Genomic DNA, 15,093 nt, shown 5'->3' on the forward strand with positions numbered 1-15,093 from the left:
GAAACGTGTTGATTGGTGTGATGAACGACAAACCAACAGCTGCTCTTTTTTCTCTTATAAATACACTCACACACACACACACACACACACACACAGCCAACAAACATACACACAAGTGTTGTCATGGTAACTTCTTTAAATGATCTATAAGCCATCTTTCATATATAAAATACAGCTCAAAGGCCTTTGATGTTGATAATATTTATAATATCTGAAGAAAAGTCAGATGTAAAATAATAATAAAATATAGAGAGTAAAATAATTTTTATGTTGGGCAGAAATGTAAATATTTTAAACCTGAAAAACTGAAAAATATTGTTGGGTGTCTTTCCAATCGTACACATTCTAATGAATAGCACGAGAGAATAAAATAAAACCAATGTGTTGGATCAAATCAAATAAAAAGGCGTACAACACTGTACTGTACTTAAATATCTGAATTAGTATTTCTGATATTCTGAACGTATACAAAAGGTTCAGTTACTGATTCTACCATGAAACACCAAAACATGGTTGTTTTTTTATCCTCCATCTCTGACAGTCAAACACGTGACAACTACGCTGATAATAACCACACAGACACTTCCTCTGCGGCATAATTAACACTCCACACACACACACACACATACTGTACATGCATCAACAAAAACCTCACACATACACATCACACTGAGGGTGGATTATTACACAGTGCTGTGTTTAAACGATGCTTCACATCACCTGAGAATAAGAATTTAAAAGTCGCAGGTTTGATTCCCACAAAAAGGTCCGACAGCCGCAACTGTCCTGCACAGAGAGCAACTGAGGAGGGTCCCAGTGAGGTCGTTATCAGGGTTCATTAATGACTGTGTCTTACCTGCACATGATCTCGTGGGTGAGGAGGACGCGGCACATCTCTGGGTTCTTGTCCTGACCTTCGTACAGGATCGGCTGATGGGACAGAAACACAGACAGGAGGGTGAAACTCTGACTCACAGTAAATAACAGAGACTAATAGTCTGTTTGTAATGTGAAGAGTAGAAGTGCTGCTGGGTCTCAGTGGTCACATACAGGTGCTCTTTGGATACGTCAGGTGTTCTGTGTTTATTCCATCTTGTGAAGGGCTCATTGCATGTATGAAAAAATATAACATGCTAGTCTCCTTCAAAAACAATCTAAGGCACACTGTAGGCTTTGTCTGTTTTTAATGTTTGTTTTTTACAAAAGTGTCAAATATTAACACGATTATAATCGGCTTTAACTTGTTAAAGTTTCTGCATGTAACTTTTAGAAAATCCTTGTTATTAGAGACACTGTCAGCCATTAAGTGAACATCCTGTTGCTCGTGCTCATAGTCCGTAGGTGTGAGCGAGCACCTGGGCATCAGACAAAACATTTGATAACAAAAACTAATGCTTTAAGAGCATTAGAAATGTCTGTTGTCTAGCATACAGTCAGTTAAAAACAGCACACGTCCAGAATACTGTGTTCACTGCAGCTCCGGACACCTTGTCTTGTAATTTCATGATTTCTCTCCAGTGATTGGTCCAAAAAGCATCAATCAAACTTATTTTGACTCGTATGACCCTCCCCAAGAGAGGAGGCCAGCAATCACGCTTGTGTGTGCATGTATTAAGGCAGTGAAGGAAATTTACTGCAAGTGTTCGAAACACAATAAGTCTGCGCTAAAGGCCCAAAGCAAAGGTGCATTACGATTGTTTTTAACTAGCCAAGGCACTCAGTCGTGTGAAGCTGAATTCAAGTTGCTGCAGCCCTAAGTGGAGGTCGTCTCCAGGCCGCTGCTGCAAAACGTATGTAACAGAAACACAGCATGTGTGGACTCTGTAGTGTGGTGTGTGCTTATATAAGATGACGTTAGCGGACTTGATTTCTAAGCTAACGGTAGCTAGTGTTCCACACTGTTGGCTCTGGGGAGCTGAAGAGAGGCAAGAAGCATTTAAACCAGTTTATACCAAAAACACACCAAGCAGCAGCAAAGTGCAGCCTGCTGTGAGCTAAGAGCTGCTAGCGCTCTGAGCTGCAGCCGTTTGATTCTGCGGCAAAGTAAGTTGGGGACAGTTTAGCTTTTTTGTGGGCCAGAGAATACTGGCAACCGATTAGTAAACAGAGTCCTGTGTCTCCTGTGACCTATTTTACAAAGAATTTCTTCCTGCCTGAAACATATGAACACAGTCTCACTCCAGAGTCATCAAAATCCAGCACTTGGTCAGTCACTTCCAGCGTGAGATGCAGACAAAAAAAAAAAAAAACCTTTCACATCGGTGATACGCAGCCAGTCGCCACTATTGTTTGAACAACAACGAAAGTTAAGGCAGCGGAGGTTCGAGTAGGATGGGCAGGAGGGGTGGTGGATGGGTCCAACAACCACCAACTTTCACACGGGAGGCCGGTGTTCGCTTTGTGTAAGACTGTAAAGCCAAATCCTGTTCTGTTTTCCTAAACCCAGCTACGTGCGTGTTGGCAAAACATCCATTTGTTGGTCAATTTGCGGTGTTGTACTGATGTAGTGCTTTTATTTTGAAAGAGACTGAATGCAAACTGTACATTTCCTGTGAAAACAGAAGTGTATTTTGAAAACAGACAATGCATGTAACAGGCTGAAGTTGACACGGCATCCCAGAACATCAACAACCAACACGTGGCGAGGTCAGAGTGACAATGTGTTGGTTTTTGGGTGTAACTTTTCAGATAAACTAATTTACAGATAAACCAGTTTATTGGACATTTAACCAGCTTATGATCCAGTTAAGTGCCCATGTAAATCCATTTAGTGCACATTTAGACCAGTTAATCCATAACCAGTTTACTGAAACTGGGACCAGTTGAACCAGTTGTGTTGTTTTATGCAGGTCAGGTTTATGTGAACTAATGAGACAGCTGATGTGTTGATATGTGCGAGTGTTGCTTTTATTTTGTCCACCCCTCCTCTCTCCTTGCCACACTGTGATTGGACCTCAGCACCAACAACAAAGTCAAACATGGCCTCCAACCACCACCTCCACCCAGCACCACCACCACCTCCCCTTTTGGTGGTCTCAGCCTTCTCCGGCCTTCCCAGAATTCCCTGCCAGATGGCGGGCGGCGCCCCAGGATGAAGCCCCCCTCCTACCCACCCCTCCTCACCCCCACCGAGCTGTCATGTCAGCGTCCGGATGACGGATGACCGCTGTGTGTGTGCGTGTGTGTGTGTGTGTAATACCCTGGTGGTTGTAAATGAACTCCAGTAAGAGAGAAAGTGTGTATGTGTGTATGCGTCCTCCCCCCCTTCTTCCCCTCTTTTCCTACGATGACCTACCACTACCTCATCCACCTTTATAGTCAAAACAGACCTCCGCCCTGCACACACACACACACACACACACACACACACACACACAAACACACACACATACACGAACACACACACACCCCTGGGGTACAATACTTTTAGGATAACGACCACTTCTGCATTATTGATCCTGATCCTGGCTCTGTTCCTCTGGATTAAAATGCTCCAGTTTGACCAGGAGGGATGTGGATTGCATCAGACACACACACACACACACACACACACACACAAACCCCATACTGTGTGTAGATTTGGTGGTCGATATTTATACATCATCATTCCTGATGCAAGACTCCCAGGAGTGTGTGTGATTGCACGTCCACTTTCATGCTTGTTTGTGGGTTAACGTCCACGTCTCTGCTGTGAGCATGTGCCCTGTATATGTCTATCTCTGTGAGGACCGGCTTCAGGTTTAGACCTGGACTGTGAGGACATTTTCAAAAAGTGAGGACATCTTTTGAGAAAGTTGTTTTGGAGAGTAAGGATAGGGGTTTTCTTTTAAGTGAGAACATTTTTTGGACAGTGAGGAGAATTTTTTCAGGAACTGAGAAAAAGTGATACAAAAATTGAGGATATATTTCGGAAAGTGAGGACAATTTCTGAAACGTTAAGACATTTTTGGAATGCTTTTTTTTTTGTGAAAACGTTTCTGGAAAGTGAGAAATCTTTTGGAAACTGGGATTGATTTGGAACATTTACTAGATCTTTTATTTAAGTCAGAAAATTTTTGAAAATTCAGAATAGCTTTTGGAAAGGGAAGTCAATTTTGTAAAGTTTCTATTTCGGGAAAAGGACAGTTTCTGTAAAACGAGGGACATTTTTGAAAATTTAGAAAATCTTCTGAAAAGTGAGGACATTTTAGAAAGTGATACAAAAATTGAGGATATTCTTCGAAAAGTGAGGACTTGTGAAAAGTTAAGACGTTTTTGGAAAGTAAGGAGATTTTAAAAAGGGGATGGTTTAGAAAGTGAGCACAAAAGTGGAATGTTGGAAAATTATATTTTAGATATAAAATATTTATTTTCAGAAAATTAGGACTTTTTTGAAAATCAACAAAATTCCGAGAGAAACAAAATTCTCAATTATCCAAAATGTCCTCACTTTCTCAAAAAGGAAATTAATTTTAGAAGGAGGGGACACTTTGAATGTGTGGACATTTGTCTTGTCTGCACTTTTTTCGAGGGCCATTTGAGGGTTTAGACTTTGGTTGAGGTTTCAGGTTCCAGCAGAGTTTGACTGGGTGTCCCCACAAGTATCCAGTTTAAACACGTGTCCTCCATGTTTGGCTGAGTGTGTGCAGACTCTGATGCCGTTCAGCCTTCAGTGAGTCTCAGATTTGTTTCTCCAACTTTTTGTTTGCTGCTCACAAATGTGTTTCTCGATGTGACAGTTGAAGTCACACTGAGCCCTTCAGCCTCTCTGTGTGATGTAACTCGCTGTGTAAAAGTTGTGATGGCGGCTGCGGCGTCGCTCTGCAGTCCAATCTGCATTAATTCAGCCGCTCCTCGCTCTGACAATCCCACGGACGCGGGGCCCCTAACAGGCCCTTGACGGGGTCTTATCGATCCGCGGGGACTCCTGCCGACCCGTCCGTCAGGTCTGACTGTCGACCAATGGGGTGTCATGTAGTGGGAGGTGAAGGTGGAGACGTGTGTGTGTGAGGGGGGGCAGAGGGGTGTCATGGAGGGGGAGATGTCAGGATTATTGTCTCCAGTGTGCCGTCGCTGCGCCACATTAGGGCCTATTGATCGGTTTCCATGGCTGACGCTTTGTCGAGGAGCCGCTTGGTACATCGATCGGTGACATGCCGACAGGGCCAACCAGCGGGGGGGGGGGGGGGGGGGTTCCTAGAAAGCACAAACAAGTCTAGGAAACTATCTCAGACATCAGATCCAGACATCTTTAAGAAAGACTTTAGTTTTAGCCAGAAAATTGTAACAAAAGGACACACTGTTAAGCCNGATGGGACTTGGTGGGGGGGGGGGGGATAAATAAGTAGGAGGTGTAGCTGGGAGGACGGGTGGAGGCTTAAACAGGTGTTTGGAAACAATCTATGTTTGGAAGATTTTTTGTAAGTGAGTGATGATTAATTTTGTAAATCTCAGAGCAGGACTGGATTACAGCTCCCAGTGGCTGCAGAACTCCAGATTCACTGTGTGTCAGCTGTTTTTTCCAATTTGAAAAACTGCAATTCTGTTTGGGAATTTGTATCAATAAAATACAATATAAACCAAGATATGAAGCATTATTATTCAATCTCGTGGTCCTGTCTTGTAGAGGGACCCTGCATCTTTAATCTACTGCACAGACCTCTATTATTTCAGTTTTAGTTTGAGCTCATGTGGGAAATATTCCTAAAGAAAAAAAGGAAAAGTTGTGTTTTGGAGCCGGATAGTGTTATTCCACTGTAGGCGTTCTGTGCATGGTGGTTTCTGGGTTTCAGCTGTGAGGATTTCCAAGAGAGAACTTGTATTCAGGTATTTTTTTAAATAAACTCTTACGTCAAATGATTAATTTCTGCACTCATTACATTAATCTTGTTGAAGTGTGCAGAAACATTGCAGAAATGAGAGTGTAAATATATGAAATGATCGATTTTTTTAATTCCGCCATTAATTATTTTCCAATATTAAGTTTTAAGTTGTCGTTTAAAGCACAAAGAACATTTACATTATTGTTCTCCGTTGAATATTCGTACAGTAAAGCCTTAGGCGTGAGGAACAGGGGAGATCTGGAGCCGAGTGGACTTCAGGAATGAAGCCGGGAGGTCGCTGGCAGGATCGACTGGAATTTGGAAATATTTTGGGGGGTTTTTCTTGGCACATAAACCGTTCACAGGTTCAAATCCCACACGGGGGTTCTGAGTGAGTGAAAACCGGAAAAGTGGGAGTCAGCTAAAGACTGAGCTACACAGCTGGAAAGGAAAACACATCAGTGCTGCTCGAGTTTAGGAAAGTAAGAGGGGTGTAGAGGAGGAGGAGGAGGAGGTGTGAGAGTTAGACGAAGGGTTTGAGGAGATTCTTCAAGTGAAGGGGAGTTTTTCAGAGTTAGTTTAAGTCTGAAGAAGGAGAACCGGATTTGATTTGAATATTTTAGGGTTAAGAGAAAGCCAGAGAGCTTGCGAAAGTATCTGAAGTTAGAAACAGGATTGATTTGATGAGTGTTTCACTTCCCTTGTGTTTTAAAATTGGACTTATGGGTAATAAGGTAAGAACATGTTTCTACAGTCACAGAGAAATTTGTGGTTTTAGTGGGAGTCACATGCTGGAGCGATTTATCAGGAAACCAGCTGAGACTCAAACGATATAAAACGTGTCCATCACAGAGCTTTAGACGTGTTAGTAGATGTGTTTTTGAACTTTGCACAGAGCCAGGCTAAATGCTGCCGGTCTTATGCTAAGCTAAGCTAACCAGGCTCCAGAGATCAGATGCATAAAACTGTGTGTGAATTTATGAATTATTACAGTTCATACATTTTTAACTTTGAGCTGACTGATTGGTGCTTGAAAATAATCAATTGGCTTTATAACATAAATTCTTCACGTCTGTCACAATGCATTACATTAACACACACTCCTTTGGATTATTATCTCTGTACACTGCACATATTCTTTAACCCTTGTGCCCTCTTAATATATCCTCCTGCGCTCTCATATGAAGATGTTATATTTTGGGTTTGCTGCACCTTATAATTCATTCTGCTTAACACAGACCTGTTGTCCTCGTTTGTGAACACTTTTAACGTGCTACCTATTGGTAAAAAAAAGCAAAATATACTAAGCTGTGTAAAAACAAGGTGGCGGCCATCACTGCCAGGTCAGTCCACAGCCAATCCCAACACAGAAAAGGACAGGTACAAAACCTGATAAAAATTTTATGGTTGAAAACTGTTTATTTTTGCTTAATAAGGTTTGCAGTTTGATATGGCATATAAATTGGACCAATTGTGGTAAACCCAACAAGGTACGAAGCTCTTTAATTATGAAGTGCTCATTTGAGGACACAGGGACTTCTGCAGCATTTCTGTTCCTACAGACAAAAGGAGATTCCTAGCTCAGAGTATGGGGCAAGGTAAATTCAAACAGAGCTACAAAATGTACAAATCACATGGCTTTTAGATATGCTGCATATTTGCAATTTTGCTTTTGCACAGCCGTTTTCAGGCAGTGAAATGAATGGTTTTGTGCTTGAACAGTGAACTCTAACCCACAGAGTTAAAAGACCTTGAACAACTGTTGCATTGCTTGTAATTTTCTTTTAGCACAATCATATTCAGACATTCAAATAAACAGTTTTATACTGTAATACACACTGGTGAATATTAAAAAATAAACCCATTGTCTCCATATGACAGGGGTGTCCAAACTGGACCAGATTAGATAATGTGAAAACCTGGGGGCAGCTGCCTCTCACATCACATTAGTCATTACAAAATAAACAAAAAATCCAACTGTTTCATCTTTTACTAAAAATATAGAAAACTTCGCCCTTGCTGTCGACTTTACTTTTTTTTCTATGGCCATTTGTGCCACTGAGCAGCAAATTTCTGCTGCTTGGTAACTGTTTGTTTGCTTGCTTTGTTTCTACTTAGTTTAAGACTACAGACTGTGGGATAGTCCTGTCATTGTGAGGTGGACAAAAAAAATGCAAAATGAACTTGCTTGATTACTTATTAATATTGTGTACTAGGCCACATGTGGCATATTTTGAAAGACAAGCCTCTGGGTCACGATTGGCCCCCGGGCCTGTCTTTGGACATGCCTGCCACATCAGGACATCAATATTTTTCAAAATCTACTTCCTGTTCAGAGACATTGCCAAGTTTTTTATACTTAGCATTTCCTATTAATCCTAAATAACTAGGAGAAATTAAAAATGCGTACCAAACAAATGCTCGGGTCTCAGATATTTTGAATCTTTGCACATTCTTGTGTAAACCTGTACAGCTCTGACATATATTCTACATATTTTAATCGATTTTTTTATATTTTTTATTGTTGATTTTTAAAAATGTCTTTACGTTTCTTTACTTTTGCAGTACTTTATTCTTACTATGTTTATTGTTATGCTCCAAAACAAGGCAAATTCCTTGTACATGAACACCTACTTAGCAATAAACCTGATTCTGATAAATGTTAATGGAACATGAACTGAAACCATCTTATATGTAGTTAAATAAGCTGCAAATTAAAATATATTTAACACTTTTCATTCCTGTAAGGCACCATCCTTCTACCTATATTATAGTGTTTGTATTCTGCAGCATGTTAAAACGTTCCTGGGTCAAAAAAAAGTGGATTTGAGTTTGTGAGTTCTCACCTGTTTGGTCATGGAGTCTATCAGCCGAACATAAAGATCCTGTTCTGTCCTGATGCCTGAAACAAAAACACAAAACACACCCATAAGTCTGCTGAAACAAACACACACACACTGCTGTCATAATTATCTGTGACTCTGAGCAGAATTGACTGCGTGATGACACATTTATATCACCAACATACATACATGCATTAGCCTGTTATGCTAATTTTATCTCAGTATGCAAAAGGAAAGAAAGAACGAAAGAAGAGATTCCTAATAATGTTCTGTAAATGAATTCTGTTATTATTTATGTCCCGGTAGTGTATTTATGTTTTCTGTAGCTCTTGTCATCTCGTCCCGGCTACGCTAACACCCCCCTCAGCAAAAACAAACATTAGCGCGGCTCCAGAGCTGTTTATTATTTATAGGCCACGCCGCCTTTAACTGCCGAGCTCCCCCCGCCCCTCCGCCGCCCCCCCGCTGCCTTTTTCCTCAAGGATAACAAGGAATCCTCATTCTCCGACAAATTAAATATCAATCAGGATTGCTTGTCTTTTATTAGCTATGCATCCGAGCGTAAATGTGACACAAACACGACATGGGGTGGAGGAAAGCAAATTGCAGGGAACACCTGTTAGCGGCGGAGTCGCTCTAATTGTATTCGATGCTGTGGGGTTCTTTTTTTCCCTTCTTCTTGTTTTGCGGGCCGTTTGCTCGCAGCTTCCTGTGCTTTCTAATTGACATGATTCACTCCTCGCTCTGCGCTCTGAGTGCTGTGCAGTCTGCAGCCTAAATGGCGGCTATCCGTCCCGGGTTGCAGATGAGGTCAATTACCTCCGTACGATGCTAATCCGACGATGCCGACTCATATTAGAGTGATTTATCCCCCTTTGGAAGAAAACGCTCTTTTATGTCCCACTTTATCTGGTGTTTCTGCAGGGGTCTGAGAGCATTACGGCCGTCCTCCTCCTGCAGCTCTGGACTCGTGCCAGCACAAAGCCGAGCTGTGTGTTTTGAATCAGCAAAAGATCCCTCCACTTTCTCCCCAATGGACAAAACAGAGTTCAGGTTTGGTTGGTTGTCAGATATTCCAGATGTCTGTGTGTGTGTGTGCGCTGATAATGAAAAACTTTTTCCAGCCTCACAGTCTTAAAAACTGCACAGTTCACTTCCACTATAAGTCTGCTGAGGTGACCTTTAATATAAATTCCTTCTCTACAAATTCTGAGCTCTAATTCATGCAGGAAAGTTCAACTGCAAACCAACACAGACAGTTTCACCTGTGGGAGCGAGAGCAGTCATTACCTCCACTTCATCAATCAATACCGCACACCTGAACAAAGGCTCACCTGACCTACACAACTGCCATTTAAAAAAAAAGGCGAATTTAGTTTTAATTTCATGCTGTCAATCAACGTGTGTTACCACCACTGTGAGCAGGTCATAGGGACGGAAATCCTTCAACATATATCCTCATATTCAACTAATTTGCTTCAATGACATTACAGTTACTGGCAGCATTTTCGACAAACCAGAAAGTGTGACATCGTTACACCAACCAGAAACCATTTAGCTCTTTATCCTGCAGGCTCACAAAACATTTCAGGACATGTTACACTCAGATCTGGACAAGCAGACGAACACAGGTGTGCAGATTTGTGTTAACATTTTGTTCCACGCTGACCCTCACAAACACGAAATCTGGGATGCTGTATAAGTAGCATTCGCGTTCAGCTTTTAAGAACCTTGCGAGGCTGGTCACTGCTTCCTTGTGTTTCCGCTGTATTTCACAAATTTCAGATACACCTTAATTAAAACAGTAGAAGTAACTCAGCAGAGTCCAGGTTTAGTTTCAGGGACTCCTCAGGTGGAGAACAGTGGAAGCAAAATAGAAACCAACAACAAGTTGGATAAAACATTTGACAGTGCATTAATTTCTCATTCTTAATTTCTGAGATTGATTTTCTTGTGTGAGCTCAGTGACATTAAATCACTCTGCAGTGCTGTTTCTCTCTCCAGATAGCCATCCAGAAGGTGACGCTACCTTCAGGAACTTTTTATTTTTCGTGCAGATATTAAACACAGTGATAGAACCAGCGATTAGGGTTTCGGTAATTCGGGAGTCCTGAATAAAACCATTAAAACGTTAATTAAGTTTAGCTGTCAGGAGCTAGTATTTTAAAGGAAAAACCATCGGTAACACTTTATTTGGATAGTCCTCATACTGATAGTTAATGGAGTATCTGTAACACTTCAACAGCTTATATACTGAGACAACAATTCTATTGTTTTGGTTTTTACAGCCGACATTTAACAGATTATCTACAGAGTAGATGTGACAATTCATGAACATACTCTCAGAATAATTTTAAATTGAACTATTCATAGTTCAAGTTTAACAATGTTATTCTGAGAATCTAAGGGTGGGCTTTGTATGGATTATATTCCATGTATCGCAGCTTGTTCCACTCGCGATGTATTAAATGACAATGTCACAAACATTGGGTGTCTGGTAGCAGCATTAGACCTGCGTCGGTCGTGTTTCAGTTCCCTCACTCCGTCCCTCTCACAGACACAAAAAGAAAGATTCTCAAACATCACACACACTCCTCCGCCCATCAATACAACGTTCTCCAGAGCGAGAGTGTGTTAGCAAGCAAGGCGTGTGTGTGTTGTATGTGCAGGGCTCCAGATCAGTACGATTTAGTCACATTTTGCGACCATGGAGCACCAATGTGGCTTGCAAATATTAATATATGAGGTGGAGCGGTGTTTGTCTGTTTCCAGCTCACAGTGAATAAACTCATGTTAGAAGGCACAGAGGGGTTTAACTGTCTGCTAACATGTAACTGTTGATGGGAAGCTTCAAGTTTGCAGCAAAAACATCGACACATCCTGCCCGAAACAAGCCAGGCACTCCAAAATAAAAGCACCATAGTTCCACTTTGACATGTCTAATTATAACAATACTTTAACTTTATCATGACGGTAGTTCATTTAGTGATTTTGTATTTAAAAGTCTCTAGTAATTTAAAAATATCAAGATATATATTGTGTATCGCGATACAGCTTAAACATATCGTGATATTGTTTTTTCGTCTGGCCCTACAAGAATATGTGGTAAATTGTCTCATATACTTTATAGATAAACAGCTACAAACAAAGCAACAGTTGAATTGTTGGATCTCAACTAATAAGCTGTTGAAATGTTACTAATAAAAATAATTAACTGTGGGTTGAATATCAAGATAAAGTGATGCCAAACTATTGAAATTAATGTTGACAATGAAACCCAAACTTGCCAGTTAATTCATCATTTATATGAGCTCTTTAGCAAGATGTAATGTCTTAATATTCTGTTTACTTTTACTTATACCTGCAGTACTTTTTAACTTTTTACTTGGTTGCATTTTTACTCTCGTCTTGATCTTGGACAAAGAAGACTCAGGATTTTATTTCAATACCGACCAAGACCACCACTGCGGGGACATTTCTAAAGTGCCTTGTGCAAGAAAGGAGCGTTGAATAAAGACGGTTAAACTGATTTCAGCTCCCTAATGTTTGTTTGTATTTGTTTGCTCCGAGAAATCAAAGGAAAATTCTTATATTTAAAATTCACCTCTCGGTCTCGGTCATGACTTGGTCTCAGATTAGGTGGACGTGACTACAACACTAAATGGCATCATATCTTGAGATGTGAAATATGTCAATGCTTGACTAAAATCTTTTGTGTTTTTTAAGGTAGGTGTGTGTGCACCCTGTTTTTGCAGGGTCTTTTATTTAATCACAGACCCAGCGTTCTCTTTGGGTGCTGCTGGACACCATACTTATGAATATCCTGATAAAGGAAATTCACCATGTTCAACTTATTGTGTTGTTTATTGGGCTTCACAATAAAGTCATATATATTCTCATTCCGTACCCGCACTGCATATATTGCCTATTGTAACTGCTGCACATGTTCATATATATGTTTTTATATCTTTTATCCTATATTTATTCTATATATCACTGTTCATTATGTACATTTAGCTGCACTTTACAGCTTGTTGCACTTCAGGTTAGATGCTAAACTTCACAGTCTCCGTAATTTTAATCTGTGCGATAACAATAACGTTAAATCCAATATCTCAACAACTACTCGCCAAATTTCCAGTAATTCTACAAACTTAACATTATCAGCGCCACTGCTGTGAAACCAGTTAAATCACGTTTGTGTGGTTTGTCATATATCAATATGATATTATGTTGATGTGTTCTGACCGTTGCTGTAGAGGAGCTGTAGCCTGTAGTGGATCCCATTGTTGGTCTTCTCTCCGTTGTACTCCTGTCACACAAACACACAGACACACACACGAGTTACTGTGATGAAGGTGTGATAAAACATTTACAGTCGTCCAGCAGCAGCAGGCTGTGATGCTGCACTCAGCAGGCAGCTGCAGTCCTCACAGTCAGAGCTGTTCCTGTGAAAGTCAAACATGTGTACATGGACACGCTGCAGTACTGTAGGAACCTCACTATGGTCAAGTATTCTGTGTCTGTAGTTTGAGTATTTGAGGAATGGTAGCACATTTCTGTCAACAAACAGAATACAAGGGATAATAAAAATAGAAATTATGACACATTAGATCAAAGTTTGACTTTTACTCTTTGCCCATAGTCTATCTTACTACGACTGACTAACTGATAAAGAGTAAAAATAAATAATAAATTCACTTTTTTTTATCAAAATTACACAAGATAAGTGAACATTATCTCTCACAAAGTATAATATACAAGCTACTATGTCTAAATATAGATTTTTCATTGTTTTGATTATGAGACAAAATCAAAACGATTAATTTTAGTAAAAGAAATCAAACACAAAGTAACATGTTCACATGGTAAATAAAAAATAGACAACAGTAAGGTATCATGTGGAACTTTTAAGTAAAAAATTTAATCTCAAACTCTTTTCTCTGAACATTATCGTCTATTTTTGACTTCAGAAGTCACCTTTTCTTTTCAGAATCACAATTTTGATTCAGTATCTTATCTTTTTTGGCATAAGTATTTTTTTTCATTTTATTTTATTTCATTTTACTTCGTTTTATTTTATTTTATTATTTATATTACTTTGGTGTATTTTTCCCATTTTATTTTGTATATTGTGATTGTCAGATTTTATTTAATTTCACACTTGAAATACTTCTGTTCCTCCTTAAACCATGTAAATTACTCTGTAACGTTTCGAAAAGTGGGGTGTAAATCAATTTGGTTATTAATGTAAGTTTATTATTATAACTTTATTCTATATACTTATATTTTAAACAAGTGGAGAAAAAAATGTTTCAGAAATCTTCAACTTGTTTTAAGTATTTTATAAACTCAAGATGTATTTTTCAGTTCAATTTTTCAGTTATTACAGTCACTGTGACCTTTGACCTCTAACCAACAACAAGCAGGTTGTCATGTGATTCACACTTGGCATGAAGACAACAGACATCCCTCTTTCTCTCCTGACTGTCTGCTCTGCATCTCTGTCTTTGTAACACTGAAATAACTGAAATATTGTTCTGTGCAGTGTGTTGTACTCGGTTTCTGTACAGCTACACGTGTTGTCACATGATCTGTTGAGCGACCACCATTGGTTGTATATATAGAGGTGTGTCTCCTTATCTTGCTCATGTCTGATGAAGGGCTGGTGTCCGAAACGTCACATGTGGTGATACGATTAAAATTTCCGAAAGGAGCAGTTTCTAGCGTGCGGACCTGTTTTGTATTTTTGTACAAGTTAAAGTCCACATTCAAAACTTTACTCAAGTAAAACTACAAAAGTGATTTGCATCAAAATATATCTGAAGTACCAAAAGGTTATGAAGAATAATAAATATTATTGGATTATAATTATTGATGCATTAGGGGCCGTACACATGCCACGTTTTTTGGGCCTTCAAATTCATTGTTTTAAATGTAGACACACAGCAGGTGTGCTCAAATGCCAGAGTGACGCCGTGGCGACATGCACACATTCCCAAGTGCCCATGTTTTAAGGCACACCGGTTGTGCTTTGAGATAAACCGAGTTCAACTTTTGGAATGCTGCAGCGTGCACCGCATGTCATGTGACAAGGAACAACCAATCAGAGCTGACTGATGTCTTTCCCTTCTTCCGTAAATATCAGTTTGTGATAATTAAATAACAGTTGATCATGTTAGTGCAGGGCTACCTAGAGCTTTACATCTGTCCCACAGACGATAGGCCTACACACTTATAAACAGCTCCTGGAAGAAGATCAGCTCTGCACTCAGGATTTTAGGTAAATAGGCTATGATACGGTGCTTGCTGAGCAACCTCAGATGCAACCTGCCATCGCGCTCATGAAAAATGGCTCAAAAAAAGGCACAAAAGTCGTGCCAAGCGTCCAACCTCGCGTTTTCCAGGCAGTTAAAGACGCAGCATGTGTACGGCCCTTTAACATGTGC

The 15,093-nt window shown here is 40.0% G+C and overlaps 1 protein-coding gene across 3 annotated transcripts in view; it reads right to left on the reverse strand.

Annotated features, from left to right (window-relative positions):
• The window catches only part of LOC126389245 (transcription factor COE3-like), a 203,947-nt gene that overhangs the window by 159,908 nt on the left and 28,946 nt on the right, over positions 1-15,093 (reverse strand). For all 3 annotated transcript variants that reach the window (XM_050042824.1, XM_050042822.1, XM_050042821.1), the window contains exons 3-5: positions 12,893-12,956; positions 8,648-8,703; positions 857-930 (exon numbers count right to left, since the gene is read on the reverse strand). In XM_050042824.1, the coding sequence (XP_049898781.1) occupies positions 857-930; positions 8,648-8,703; positions 12,893-12,956 (194 nt within the window). The remainder of the gene's footprint in view (positions 1-856; positions 931-8,647; positions 8,704-12,892; positions 12,957-15,093) is intronic.

Source organism: Epinephelus moara, chromosome 4 (genome assembly GCF_006386435.1).
Source record: "Epinephelus moara isolate mb chromosome 4, YSFRI_EMoa_1.0, whole genome shotgun sequence".
NCBI lineage: Eukaryota > Metazoa > Chordata > Actinopteri > Perciformes > Serranidae > Epinephelus > Epinephelus moara.